The 13,503-nt window shown below is 41.1% G+C and overlaps 1 protein-coding gene across 1 annotated transcript; it reads right to left on the reverse strand.

Annotated features, from left to right (window-relative positions):
- Window positions 1-5,121: 5,121 nt before the first annotated feature.
- LOC109865951 (ewing's tumor-associated antigen 1 homolog) lies at window positions 5,122-9,036 on the reverse strand. Its single transcript, XM_020454466.2, has 5 exons — window positions 8,667-9,036; window positions 8,150-8,284; window positions 7,954-8,033; window positions 7,624-7,733; window positions 5,122-7,511 (listed from the first exon to the last, which is right to left on the reverse strand). Exons 1-5 carry the CDS (start codon window positions 8,854-8,856, stop codon window positions 5,813-5,815), a joined length of 2,214 nt encoding a protein of 737 aa, XP_020310055.1. The 5' UTR covers window positions 8,857-9,036; the 3' UTR covers window positions 5,122-5,812.
- Window positions 9,037-13,503: the final 4,467 nt, after the last annotated feature.

Consider the following 13,503-nt stretch of genomic DNA (forward strand, 5'->3'; position numbering starts at 1 on the left):
CCGGGGCCGAGCTTCGTGCTGTCCAGGACCTCTATGCCAGGCGGTGTCAGAGGAAGGGCCTAAAAATTGTGAGAGACTCCAGCCACCCAGGTCAGACTGCTCTCTCTGCTACCGCAGGGAAAGCGGTACCGGAGCGCCAAGTTTAGGTCCAAGCGGCTTCTAACCCCAAGCCATAAGACTCCTGAACATCTAATCAAATGGCTACCCAGACTATTTGCATTGCACCCCCTCCCCTCTTTTACGCTGCTACTCTGTTATTGATGCATAGTCACTTTTTAATAACTCTACCTGCATGTACATATTACCTCGACCAACCGGTGCCCCCGCACATTGACTCTGTACCGGTACCCCCTGTATATAGCCTCGCTATTGTTATTTTACTGCTGCTATTGAATTATTTCTTACTTTTTAGGTATTTTTCTAAACTAACAATGCAGTTAAGTGCTAGTAAGTAAGCATTTCACTGTAAGGTGTTGTATTCGGTGCATGTGACAAATAAAATTTGATTTGATTATTACCGAACTGCTATCACGAGCTTGCCCCTGACTTAATATCTTGACACGCTTTCTGAATAAGATCAGAATTAATTAGACTTACTAATGAAAGATTAAAGCAGTGTCCTCTTGAGTGCTGCATCTTCTATTCACATTGCCTTCTGTTGCAATCAAGCACTGTACCCTACTGTTTAGTATTTTATTTATTTTTTACGGGGAAAAGAAGAGGCAGAAAATGTCTCGGAAGCTGGGTTTGATTTCAAGCTCAAGGCCACTGGAAAACCATCAATTGTAATCAGATACCCTTTATTTTACACCCATGGATGTGTGAGCTCACACATATATTCCCCTTCCTTCAGATAACGTGTCACTGTTTCCTGAACGGTCCTAATGGAGCTCATGCAGAATGTGGCCAGTTGTGCCCGTCACTGCCAATTAAAATTCCCATTTGTGTTCCTCAGCCGAGCCACACATGGACCTCCGAAAGACTGCCATTCTCATGGAACCTGCTCATCTGTTTGTGATTTGGACTTTCAGCGAGTCTCCAGATTTATTTTTACACAACCCAACATGAAAGACACCAAGAGCCAACTTCAAAAAATGCTGAACCCTACACAAATACAATTACGACCAATGGGTAATTTCAGACATGTTATTTGAGGGGGCGAATTTCCCTTGATTTCAACAGGTCTAGAGTTTTTTTTTTTTTTAAGTGTGAAGTTGATTCCATTGCATGGTTCTTCAGATGGAGGATACAATGAAAATTGACCCGAGTATGAATAATGAATCAACTGCATTTATGGTACCGAACACAGTTCATTGAACGTTTAAACATTTAGCATCTAAAAGCTTTCATTGGACATTAGACAAAGACCATAGTTGTTCTTAGTAATTCCCAGCAGTACTGATGGCCTTGGATAGATAACCCGTGGAAGACGCTCCAACTGTTACACCTTTATTCTTATGAAAGGAAACCGTACTCGATTTGAACCTCTGGTTGATCTTGAGGACCTTTATACTGTAAGGAAAACCTCTGGGAGGCTTAGTAGCTCAGGTTACCTGAAAAATGCCACAATGTGAAAAGGGACGGCACAAGTTGGAATGAACTCCAGACATCCTACAGCTACGCTAGCATGGGGGGAAAATCAGACTCATTTGTACAGGTGTCAGAATCAATTTCTCTGAGGTGTGAACGACTAAACCAGAACTTCTAGACCAGAACCCATAGCTCAACCTGACACATACTGCCAAGCAATAGAGAAAGGTACTGTAGGTTGGCTTTGGAGTGAGAATATAGAGATTGGTGAGAGTTGCTTGACAGGATTGGGGTCAATTAAAATTGAAATGTGAAGTACAAATTGTTGATCGTAATGGAACGACACATCTCTCAAACTTTGACATTGAATTTGGGAAAAAATATATTAGCCTTTGAGAAAAGTAGTTTTTTATTTTTTTTATCAATGTCTGTCATTCTTGAATCGTGTGATGGAATTCCCCCCAAAAAAGAGAATGTATAGCTTTCCAAAAACCCAACTCCATTGGTGATAGATTCCCTGTTTAATGAAAACCACTCTGACCAATCTCCCAGCTGAGCTTCATGTGGTTCTGATTACTCTGGGCTACTTAGTTCCACTAAATGTCATGCAACCCAATAGTTTATTTAATGATTATGTCGGTTTTCCAGCTCTTTTAATGAGGCTCGCTCGTAGGTTACCTGTGCCCTGTGGATGTTCAAAAGCCATTTTCATCAAATGACCTGTATATTTGTTTGCTGTACAATAAAATCAATAAGTTGGGTAATAAGAATTACTGATTGAGCCGTCAAGATTCTTCACCTCGCATGGTCGTTAATATCCAAAATACTTATTTTTGATTAGCCTACTAAGCTCAACTCCAAGGTGAAGAAAGTTTCTGATGAACTCCACAACCGGAGTTGAGCAGAGACCAGGTAAGCATTTCATCATTAACTTTTTTTTTTTACTATTGACCTTGGCCGAAATCAATATATTCTAAGATGAATTCCACAAAGTCTGGTCTCTGCTGAACTCCATTGGTGGAGTTAATCAGAAACCCTGCACCATGGAGTTGAGTTTAGTCAGCAAATGTGGTACCAAAAGTCTATAGTTCCTTGACTATGCAGCGTTAATGAGACCAAATACATTAAATACCATCTATCAAGAATAAACTTGGTCTAGGCATCCACCCTAATATTAATCCAGTGAGATAATAACACTATTAGCATCCCATGTCAATGAGATTTGATATTGCTCGAAGGACTTGCAAACTTTCAGGTTTGATCAGTTGTTTCAGGCAAAGCAACAAAGAGTTATGTTACGAGGATGTGACTTGACAGAGATTACAGGACATTAAGACAGAGGACCCTAAAGTGATAATTCCCTCTCCTTCCTCGTGCCCGACCGTTGTCTGAGAGGGATATGGCCTCTGGCGGGATCCCCGGTACAATGTGTGTAAGTCTGCCCCAAATGGTACCCTATTCCTTATATATTGCACTACTTTTGACCAGAGCCCTATGGGCCTTGGTCAAAAGCAGTGCACTTTATAGAGAATAGGGTGCTATTTGGGATGAAGGAAGCCTAGAAGTATCAGTGTCCTCGCTGATTGGGATGCGACTAATTAATGGAACACTGAATTGGGGCAAAGAAGGGGTCATTAGGAGTTCATTGCAATTCTCAGATAACGTAATTTCACCTGAAACATTATCGGTAGTAAACACTTTCGGCCATCTTGTTCTAGGTGTCAGGTGGGCCATAAAACCACAAACTGTTCCCCTTAGGTGTGTCGTGTAGGGGGTGATATCAACACAACAAAAAATTCCAACAGTGAAATGTTATTTACATTTGGCAAGGGAGGGTCTAGTCAAATCCCTTTACAGATAATTGTTCTAAATTAAACAGCGTTGTGAGACAATAGCATTGTGATCAAGTCCGGTAGGTAGGAGATTGGCATCTTGGTGCCTCTGATTTGCAGCAACAATGCTGTGCACCCAGACTACCGGTACAGTTACACACCTGTCTGATGATAACGCGACTCTCCTTACATGTGCCCCAGCCAGAGTGGGTAGCAAGCCTATCTCTCCATCAGACAGCTGCCAGCCTACTAATGAAGGGACCTGACGAGTCTGTCCGGATGGGTTGACTGCATAGACTGGGCTGCTGAACACGGTGCCTTGGAGCACTCCTCGGATGAAACTGAAACGCACTGAGTGGTGTGTGTGCTGGATTGAATGGTTTGCCAATCTTCATAAACTTAAAGATGCAGTCCCGGATCTTAAGCACTTACAAATTTAGAACATATACGAATTGCAACAAAAATGTCAAAATGTCTGTGTGAAATTATACAAAATCCCTGGAGCATCACTTTAACAGTGAGATTCCCTCAAGGTATTGACTGGTGTGTGTGTGTGTCTGTGCTGGATTGAAGGGTTCACCATAGACATTACAGTAAGATTCCTTTATTGTCTCTAATGTCTATGGTTTGTCCCATCAAGACGGTGAGCAGAGCTTGCAGACAGACCAACACAGCTCCTCGAATAACCGAGTGTAAAGGATCTATGTAATAAAGTGATACATGGTGTGGATGTGATTGAAGTGGGGCCAAATCCAAACGAGCGGACTGTTCAGTCAGGGCCAGATCCTGAGGCTCCCACGGTGCAAACTGATATTCGACTATGGCTGAAGGATTCATAAGATCCCAAGTTACAGGACCCTGAAAGGGTTCAGGTCTCTACTCACACGCTCTACCAGACTGCATGTGTGGTGTAGTCAAAGGCAAAGCCACTTCAAAACCTTTCTAAAGCCCTGTTTATACCTGTTTCTAACAGGCATAATTTGTTCTCATCTTGTCCACATTCTGATTGTCCCCACATTTTTAGACAGGTGTAGACAATTAAAAGACTAATTGTGATCTAATTTTGATCAGAGCTTCCTGACCAACTCCGGAGGTAGTCGGGGACCCATTGTACCTGGATATCAATCAAGTGTATACAGATCTGGATGATCAAACTATTGAAATCCTCATTATACAGGTCTCTAAATTAATTGGCAGGTAGCACCATTGGCTTATTGCATCAATTATTTTAAAATTAATAAATTAACATAATTTTGAAAGAATATCTGTCAAAAAATGTGCATACAGGGAGGGACCAGGATATCTGGTCACAATTTGGACAGAAAAGATACACATTTTACTGCCATGTGTAGACGTAACGGCTATGTGGGCACAATCAGAATGTGGATAGGATCAAGAGAAAGGATAGATGTTAGCACCAGGTATAAACAAGGCTTAAACAATGTGTGCATCCTAAATGGCACCCTACTCCCTATTTAGTTTCATATAGGCCCGGGTCAAAAGTAGTGCACTACACAGGGAATAGGGTGCCGTTTGGGACGTAGACCATTTCTGTTGAAAGCACTACTCATTACTATGTGTGCTGGTCCTAAAAGAGCTCTTCGTACTGTGTTGACTGTTGCATCAAACTGGTTATTTTGTGCTTCGTGACAGTAGCTCTGTTGTATTCCACAAAAATAAATTATGTTCTGCTAAAGAAAGAGTGACCCTACATGACACAGAAACAAAAGGGCACTAGATGTCACTGCTGTACACAATATAGTATTGTCTGGAAAGGGTGGGTGGGAATCCTTTCACAACTTTAATATCTGTGTGTCATCTTTTGAGGCAGTTTCATTATTGTGCAAATGACAAACATATAAACAATGTAAAAAAAGAAAAGAAGTAAAGAAGTAAAAGACAGATAAACATAATATAGAAACATGATAGTTTTTCTGACAGCACAAGACTCCTCGTGTTTTTAATCAGAAAACCACTCATGTTGTAATGCTATGGTAATTTACAAAACTGATATAATTGAATATGAAAAAGTGACAGCACAAGCTTAACCTATTCTGCAAACACAACTGGTAACATACTCCCTGAAAATAGGTTATTGTTTATTTTTTTTAAAGTTACTTTGTTAACAGTTAATAGATTAATGTAAATAAGAAAAATGTTATTAAAACGATTAAAATCTTACTCAGAAATGGATTGAGTGATGTAAATTAAGAGTTGGAAAACAGACAAAAGCACGGCAGCTCTAGCCTCGTACAACCATCCTGGACTAGCGAGCTTACATTCTGTTTTGCTACGAGATCAGGATGGTAGTACGAGGCTACAACAACTCTATAGTAAGTCTACTTTCAAGAGCTCTGTATGGTCAGTCTAGCACAAGTCAACGTTTAGAGTAAGCAAACACTGTCCAACTATGATTCGGAATCTTCTTGTATATGTGCACTGTACCAGCCTCAGGTTGGAGCCCTTAGGTTGTGGGCCGTCTGCATCCGTTGCCGTCTCCTCTCCATGGCCTGCTGTTTCTTCAGTTCAATCTCCACCACAGAACATTTCCCAGCTGCTTCACTCCCAGTGCCTTGTTGATTAGCTGTGCTCCCAGCTACACAAGTGCTTTTGACCCGAGTACTTCCGTATGACCCTTCTCCTGCTGCAGGGTTCTGTGGCCTAGACGTGGAGTTAGTGCCAGCATTTCCAGCTGAGGCAATGTAACTCGGTCTTTCACAACCAGAGACCACAGTAACAGGTACTTTGTTGGTATTGAGAGAGTGGGTGAAAGTGCCACCGTTACAGGGGGCCGATTGTAAATAAACTGAATTGTTGGGATATTTGGATTGTGTGGTCTCAGTCGTTTGATTTACATTGTATCTGCTGCTATTCAAAGGTGCAGAGACAGGGACAAACTTCTGTCTTTCTGTCTGATTACTGGGCAGGAATTGGGAGCGTGTGATAACAGGGTCCTCCATGCTCTGTACCTGGCTTTCCAGGTGATCACATGCTTGGCACAATAGATCATCGTCTTTGTCATCCCAGATGGAGTCAGAAGCAAAGAGAGAGTCCAAGTCGTCCTCTGGGATGACGCTGTGGCTAGCTGGGGCCTTGATGAAAACTGTTCCTTTCATATTGCTGTTCTCTGTGGGCTTGTGGTAAGAGCTATTCTCAACCTGAAGGGGCCACATTGAATAAGAGTTGGTGAAGTTTAATGTGCTTGAGCTGGTTGAGATCGATGTACTTTGAAAAAGAGGCACCTGCGGCCAAGTCTTTATTCCATTAGACAGGCGCTGTGTTTGCTGGCTAAGTTGGTAACTGGACTCCATTGACGGAGCTTTGTTGATTGGAAAGAGACCTCGTTGGTTTTGCCGTACGTTCCTATGTGGTGCTGGTTTGACAGTGTCGGGGACATTCCCTACTTTTGGTAATGCCTCTGAGAGGATACTTTTTGATTGTACATTAGGATTTGCTTCAAGCGTGAATGTTTTTCTGTTTTTCACAGTTTCATTCTGTCCTTTAGACACCGCTTGTTTTATGTCTCTACTTCCTTGAAGAGCATTTTTGGGAATGGCTGAGGGGTTGTTGTTTTCATGTTTTGTTTCATTCGGCCCTTTTTGGGTCAAACAATGATTAGGAGCGGCAAAGGGGTCTGGGTTTTGGGTCATCTCAAATACCAGCGAGTCATCCAGCAAATAATCATTTTCCCAGTCGTCGTCAAAGTTATTATTTGCTGAGCATCTTTTGACAGGATGCGATGAGGAGACGGTCGAAGTGTGGCCATGTATGGAATAAGGATATTTTCCAGGAATTACTTTGGAGGACTGAGGCAATGAATTCTGACTTAAGTTCAGACTTATGTGTTGAGTTGGTCCATCAAATAAAACATCTAAATCATCTTCCATCTCATGGTCAGGAGGTATCTGGTCTTTGGAGTTTCTCATGCTGTTTGTTTTAAGGGCGGACTGTGTACTTTCAGGTGTGCCATTACTCAGTAAGGGAGGAGGCTGGTTCTCATTGCCATCTAAATCCAATATGACCTCCGAGTCTGTCCTCCAAAGCGCCAAACTCTGCTTGTGTATATCATTGACTCGTTCTTCGTCTTGCCGAAACATGTTGAAATCAAACTGTTTCGCCAACTTTAAAAGGTCGTCCACTCCATTTGTCCTGTAGGGAAATATATATATTTTTTAAGCTATTTGCAAGTGACAAGCTCTGTTCTAATAATTGTACAATGTAGGAGAGAGGGGGGAGTATGTTATCTTGTCTTGGGGATTACCTTGGGGATTTATTCTTGGCCCTGGGCTGCTGCATCTCTGGGGTGCAGGGAATAGCACTGTCTCCAATCCACTGGAGCAAGCATGACTCTGGAACTACAGGTCTCCCATGCTTAAATAAGATCAATTATAATTATATTACTACAGTAAATATTTCAGAATAACATAGTATGTGAGTATTGAACAGCACTATACTAAGAAAGAGCCAAATGAAAAAGAGTGGATATATGATGAGAAAATCACATCACTGGGTTTAGTAATGAACTTTGTGCTAGTTTGAATACATTTATTTGATGGCACACTTGTGGCTAGCTAGCCAGAGTATTACCAACCTTGGGAGCTATTCTGTTGACAATATCGGAAATGTCCACAATTCCAACATTTGCAGAGTACTTCTTGCCTCTTTTGCTAACTAAGAAGGAACATGAAAAAAGTTAAGACAGATAAGGTGAGGTAAACTTTAAAAATGTATTATCACTGCTTAGCCTGGCAACATGCAGAGTTATATTGACATGTAAATATAATTGCCTGTCCTAAGGGGTGAAGGGGAAGTTGCATCCCAAACGATATCCTGTTGAAGTTCTGATTCATTCATTGGCGACTCTCCTTTGTTGAATACATTGTTGTATCTTGATCTTGTCACACGAGTTGGCTTCTTGAAATCTGATGGTAGATATGTGAATGATTATGTCATTTTAATTGGCTCACATGGTAAACGTTAGCTAACTAACTAAACCAAACAAAAGAAGTAGCTAACGACATGCCATTAACTCCTAGCTAGTCAGCGGACTAAACTTCCTTCAACATGGAGTGGAGTTTAGTCCACTACTAGCTAGTTGGCTTTAGGCACCATCTAACCAGAAAATAACTAACGTTATATAACTAGCTAGCAACGTTTGTAGCGCAACACTGCACATTAGTTAGCTAGGCACGGTGCACAGCTAATAAGCTGTTTTCATTGCTTACGTTACGGGCTACAGGAAGAGCTAGTTAGATCAGTGACTGATCAATTCAACACATCATTCATGGCTTGCAAGCTACCGACCTTGACAGGTTTTTGGAGAAACAATGAGAGATGGAGTTGCCTGCGTTTGTTTGAGGCTTCTTCTCAGTCTGTTTGTTTTCGGTTTCCCTCCACCTTGCTTGCTCTCGTCTGAACCAGCTGTCATTCCCGACGCGGGCGTATCACATGTTCGCCATTCTGTCATATTGTTCGCAGGGATAGTAACTGGCATTTATAATGAAACTTGATATAAAGATGTGTAGGTACCAGAATGTCTTTAGCTACATCATGTAATAGCGAAATGTAGACACGTTGTTTTGGAACAACATCAGAGATTCAAACATTCCGCCATGTTGTTCCCATGATTCAGTTCCACTTCCGTTTCAGAAAGTATTTTTGTTCGAGGGCCTCCAATTTGCGTTGATGCTGCACATCACATACAAGCATGCATAGAGCTCCAACGACAACATACAACTGAAATAGCTCCTGTTCTGAATTGGAATGTCAGCTTTGTTAGAAATTATTTTTGTCAAATTTGGTTAAGTAAAGGATACATTAAATTCTTATTTATTTATTATTATTATGTATCTATATATTCAACAGCATAGTCCATGTTTATTATGTGGTCTAGATCTTTTAATATGGCACAGCTTTCTCTGAAACCACAGTGCCGGGTTATCATCATCCTACCTGCCCCCTTAACTAACTAGGCCTACTTGTTATTCTGATATATTTTATAATGTAACTTGAATGTAATGTAAATGGATAATGTCTATTTAAAAATTTTAAAAATCACCCAAGGGGAAGGAGAAGCAATGACTTTCAGAATGGACATTTCTTTTTGTTCTTGAAAAAGAAATAACTTATGAGAAATTGTATTGTATGAATTGTATTCCCATTTTTGTCCTGGCACCTCATCAGGCTCTTTCTCTGAAAAGACTGGAGGCAATGTCTGCTGCTGCGGCACGGTGAAAAGTCACAGTAACACCCTCTGTCACACCAAATGTGAACACTCCACCCAAATGATAGTGAGATGAAAGAGCAGGGGCCATAGGCCCGTCACTTCCAATTTAGGTATGAAGCGTCAAACCCGCAGCCAGGAGATGCCTTGGCGGACTCTTTTGTTGGAAAATTCAAAACCAAAATGTCATTTGCCTTGGAGGGAATACCATGACTGTACAGAGCCCCACACCTCAACACATTGTCCTTACTTCATTTGTTTATCTAGCCATAGGTGGTCATATGGCACCTAATGTCGAAGCACCTAATTGGTGAGTTCATTAGGGGAATGTCATTGGTGTGAATGGGGCATATTGCAGATCACAGTAACAGCTGTGGTAGTTTGGTGGAATTACAGAGAGAACCCTAGCACCGTCTGCTCCTCTGGTGCCTGAGTGCTTTGCCACTGGCGGTGTGGGGGTTCATCAGAAACCACTGGGCCTTAAATTCAAAGGGCAAGATATAAGCATACAGATAAATGTCATTCCTTGCAGGCAACAATGGGTGATATTCTGGACACATAAAATATGCCAAATATTTGCTGGCTCCTCTAGGCAAATTTTGTGTGCTTACACATTGTTGAGCCTCCAATGAGGGTGGAGTTAGTTATGTATCCCTTGGTAATTCCGGACTGTGACGAAAACCCTAGCATTCATCAACATCCCTTCACTTTGAAATGCCATACCACAGCAACTGGCTCCTGTCCAAAGACAGATATGCACGATATTTCATGGAGGGCGCCTCGGAATAGAATACCCTGCTGTGCTAAAGAAAACTGTGTGTTTCTATGCACTGAAAAACAATCCATCGCCGTGCTGTCAGAGAGAAAAAGGTACCTACCTGTTTTTTGCATTAGAGTGGCTAGGCTAAATACATGTTTCCCCCCCCAAAAAAATTTTTTTCCAAATGTGAGCTGTGACAATGGCCCAGGCTCTAATAAAAGAGCACAGAGTTTTCAGGTTAGCAGATCTCTTTAGAGCTGTCTCAGATGATGTTCTGTAATCTCTCCTCAATCATTGCCTACATAGGCCTACACTCTTTGGGGGAAAAAGGTTCCAAAGGGGTTCTTTGCAGAGGGATAGGGTTCTACCAAGAACCATTTTGATCAGAATAACCCTTTTTTTGGAAGACAAGGTTTCTTTGTAAGGCAAACGGTTCTACATTGAGTCTTTAACATCCTAAGAACTGTTTTTGCAAGGAAAGGTTCTTTGATGATTCTTTGGAAGGCAGGAAGGGTAGAACCCTTCATAGAGGGTTCTAGGCTGAACCCTTCATAGAGGGTTCTAGGTAGTACCATATGGGTTCTTTGAAGAACCCTACATAAAGGACAAGACCCCACTCTGAGCAAAGCCCCAACCACCATATAGTTTGTTTAAAAAAAAATCTGAAGTAGAGAACATTACAGACCTTGAGTGGTCTTCTTATAAAACATGTAATGAGGACATGAAAAAGGGGTCCTTATGGTATAGCTGACCCTGCTCATTCCTGATTATATACTGAACAAAAATGTAAATGCAACATGCAACAATTTCAATGATTTTACTGAGTTACAGTTTATAAAGGAAATCAGTCAATTGAAATACATTCAGTAGGCCCTAATCTATGGATTTCACATGACTGGGCAGGGTGGACCTTAGAGGTCATAGGCTCACCCACTGAGGAGCCAGGCCCAGTCAATCAGAATGAGTTTTTCCCCACTAAAGGGCTTTATTACAGACAGAAATATTCCTCAGTTACATCAGCTGTCCAGGGGCTGGTCTCAGACAATCCCGCAGGTGAAGAAGGCGGATGTGGAGGTCATGAGCTAGCGAGGTTACACATGGACTGCGGTTGTGAGGCTGGTTGAACGTACTACCAAATTCTCTAAAACAGTGTTGGAGGAGGTTTATGGTAAAGAAATGAACATTACATTCTCTGTCAACAGCTCAGGTGGACATTCCTGCAGTCAGCATGCCAATTGCATGCTCCCTCAAAATTTCAGACATCTGTGGCATTGTGTTGTGTGACAAAACGGCAACTTTTAGAGTGGCCTTATTGTCCCCAGAACAAGGTGCACCTGTGTAATAATCATGCTGTTTATTCAGCTTCTTGATATGCCACACCTGTTAGGTGTGGATTATCTTGGCAAAGGAGAAATGCTCACTATCAGGGATATAAACAAATTTGTGCACAGAATTTGAGAGAAATAAGCTTTTTGTGCAAATGGAACATTTCTGGGATTTTTTATTTCAGCTCATGAAACATTGGACCAACACTTTACATTTTGCGTTTATATTTTTGTTTAGTGTCATTTAGGATTTTAGACAAATCTGACGGGGTTCACAAATATTCGGACATGTCTTTTAGGAATCACAGAGAAATATTCTTTAAAGTCACAGAGATCTATTGCAAGAAACTATATAAGATCATTTGTCAGTTAATATAAATTTTTTGGGAGAGTGTCCAGGCATAGAGCCGACATGGAAGTGAATAATAATAGCATTTAGAAAATTCCCAAACAAATCTTTCCCTTACGAAATCCTCCTAAATGTAAAATTTAAGCTCAAATAATGCAATAAAATCTCATTTGTTTAGCTGTAAAAGTAAAGTTTCCCTACCGGACAAGGATTGTCCCGATTTTCAAGAATCTGAGGTAATTTCCTGCAGTTCTACACATTTTGCCATTAGGCTGAGAGAAAAAGTGCAGTTTTAAAGCTAATTTCCTGTAATTCAACATTTCTTTCATGGCTTATGACGTGTTCACATGCTATCTGGGGGGCCTGAACTCTGTAGGGACTCCAACCCCACCCAAATTTTTATTTTTATTTTTGTTTGGGGGCCCCCAAAGCCCGTGGGGATGTAACGATTGTCTCATAAAGTATATCAACGTAACAGTCTCTGTGGACAAGATTAATTCCGGGGAGCTGCAACAGGTTTACTTGAGTTTTTCCTGGTATTTTTAACCGAGCCACAAAGAAACTGTCAATGGGTTTCGGCCACATTTATTTGAAGAATGAAATGAGAATAATTAGGCAATTTAACAGCTATGAGAAATGTGGTGCTTTGTAGAAGAAAAAAATACAGTTTAGCAAAGGCAGCTTTTGCGGTTTGCTGCCTTTGAGAATCTCAGAATTCCCCCAAACTGGAAAATGTCTGCTTCCATGGAAACATTTGTCCCTAAATTGTGTCATCGAGAAAGAGAGAAAAAATATTTTCAAAGTGATCAGAAATAAAGATGTCCTAATTCAAAACAGTGGAGTCATTGCTTAACTACTGAAAGACAAGGATATTTCTGGAAAGAATGTCGCCTGAGAAAAGCATGAAGCACTTTTTCATAGAAAAACATTTAACTCAATGAAATATGGGAGTTGGCACAAAACAACCGAGCAGACACGATGCCACAACCACATTGAATGTCTTCCTTTGACTACAGGAATCACTTTTAATAGTGGGAGATGTGCAGCTAAACCCTTGGCCACGCTTGAAACGGAACATCATCAATAAACACATTTATTAAGTCTCCCCGAGCGTTGGCGTACCGTTTACCCACGCTGCACTTGAAATATAATGTTTCGAGAGCCCCCTTTAGATTTCCACTTCAACACACACTTTAATGTGTGCAATTGACTCTCGACTACAGTTTCATTACCGAACCATAAATTACATAGTAAGTGGCTCAGTCAGATCCAACTGAAAGCGCTCCAAAAAGTTACCCCTAAAAGTGCCCACTTATTCGCTTCATTGTAAGATATGCGTGTGTTTAGGTTGCGTTTAATACAGCATTTATTGACACTGACTGGTCTGTTCTATTGTAATGTCATGAAATGTAATGCATGTCATATGGATTTCAGTTCCTAGTATTGTGAGAAATATGAATGGGAGACACAGAGCACAACTCAAT

Source organism: Oncorhynchus kisutch, linkage group LG20 (assembly GCF_002021735.2).
Source record: "Oncorhynchus kisutch isolate 150728-3 linkage group LG20, Okis_V2, whole genome shotgun sequence".
NCBI lineage: Eukaryota > Metazoa > Chordata > Actinopteri > Salmoniformes > Salmonidae > Oncorhynchus > Oncorhynchus kisutch.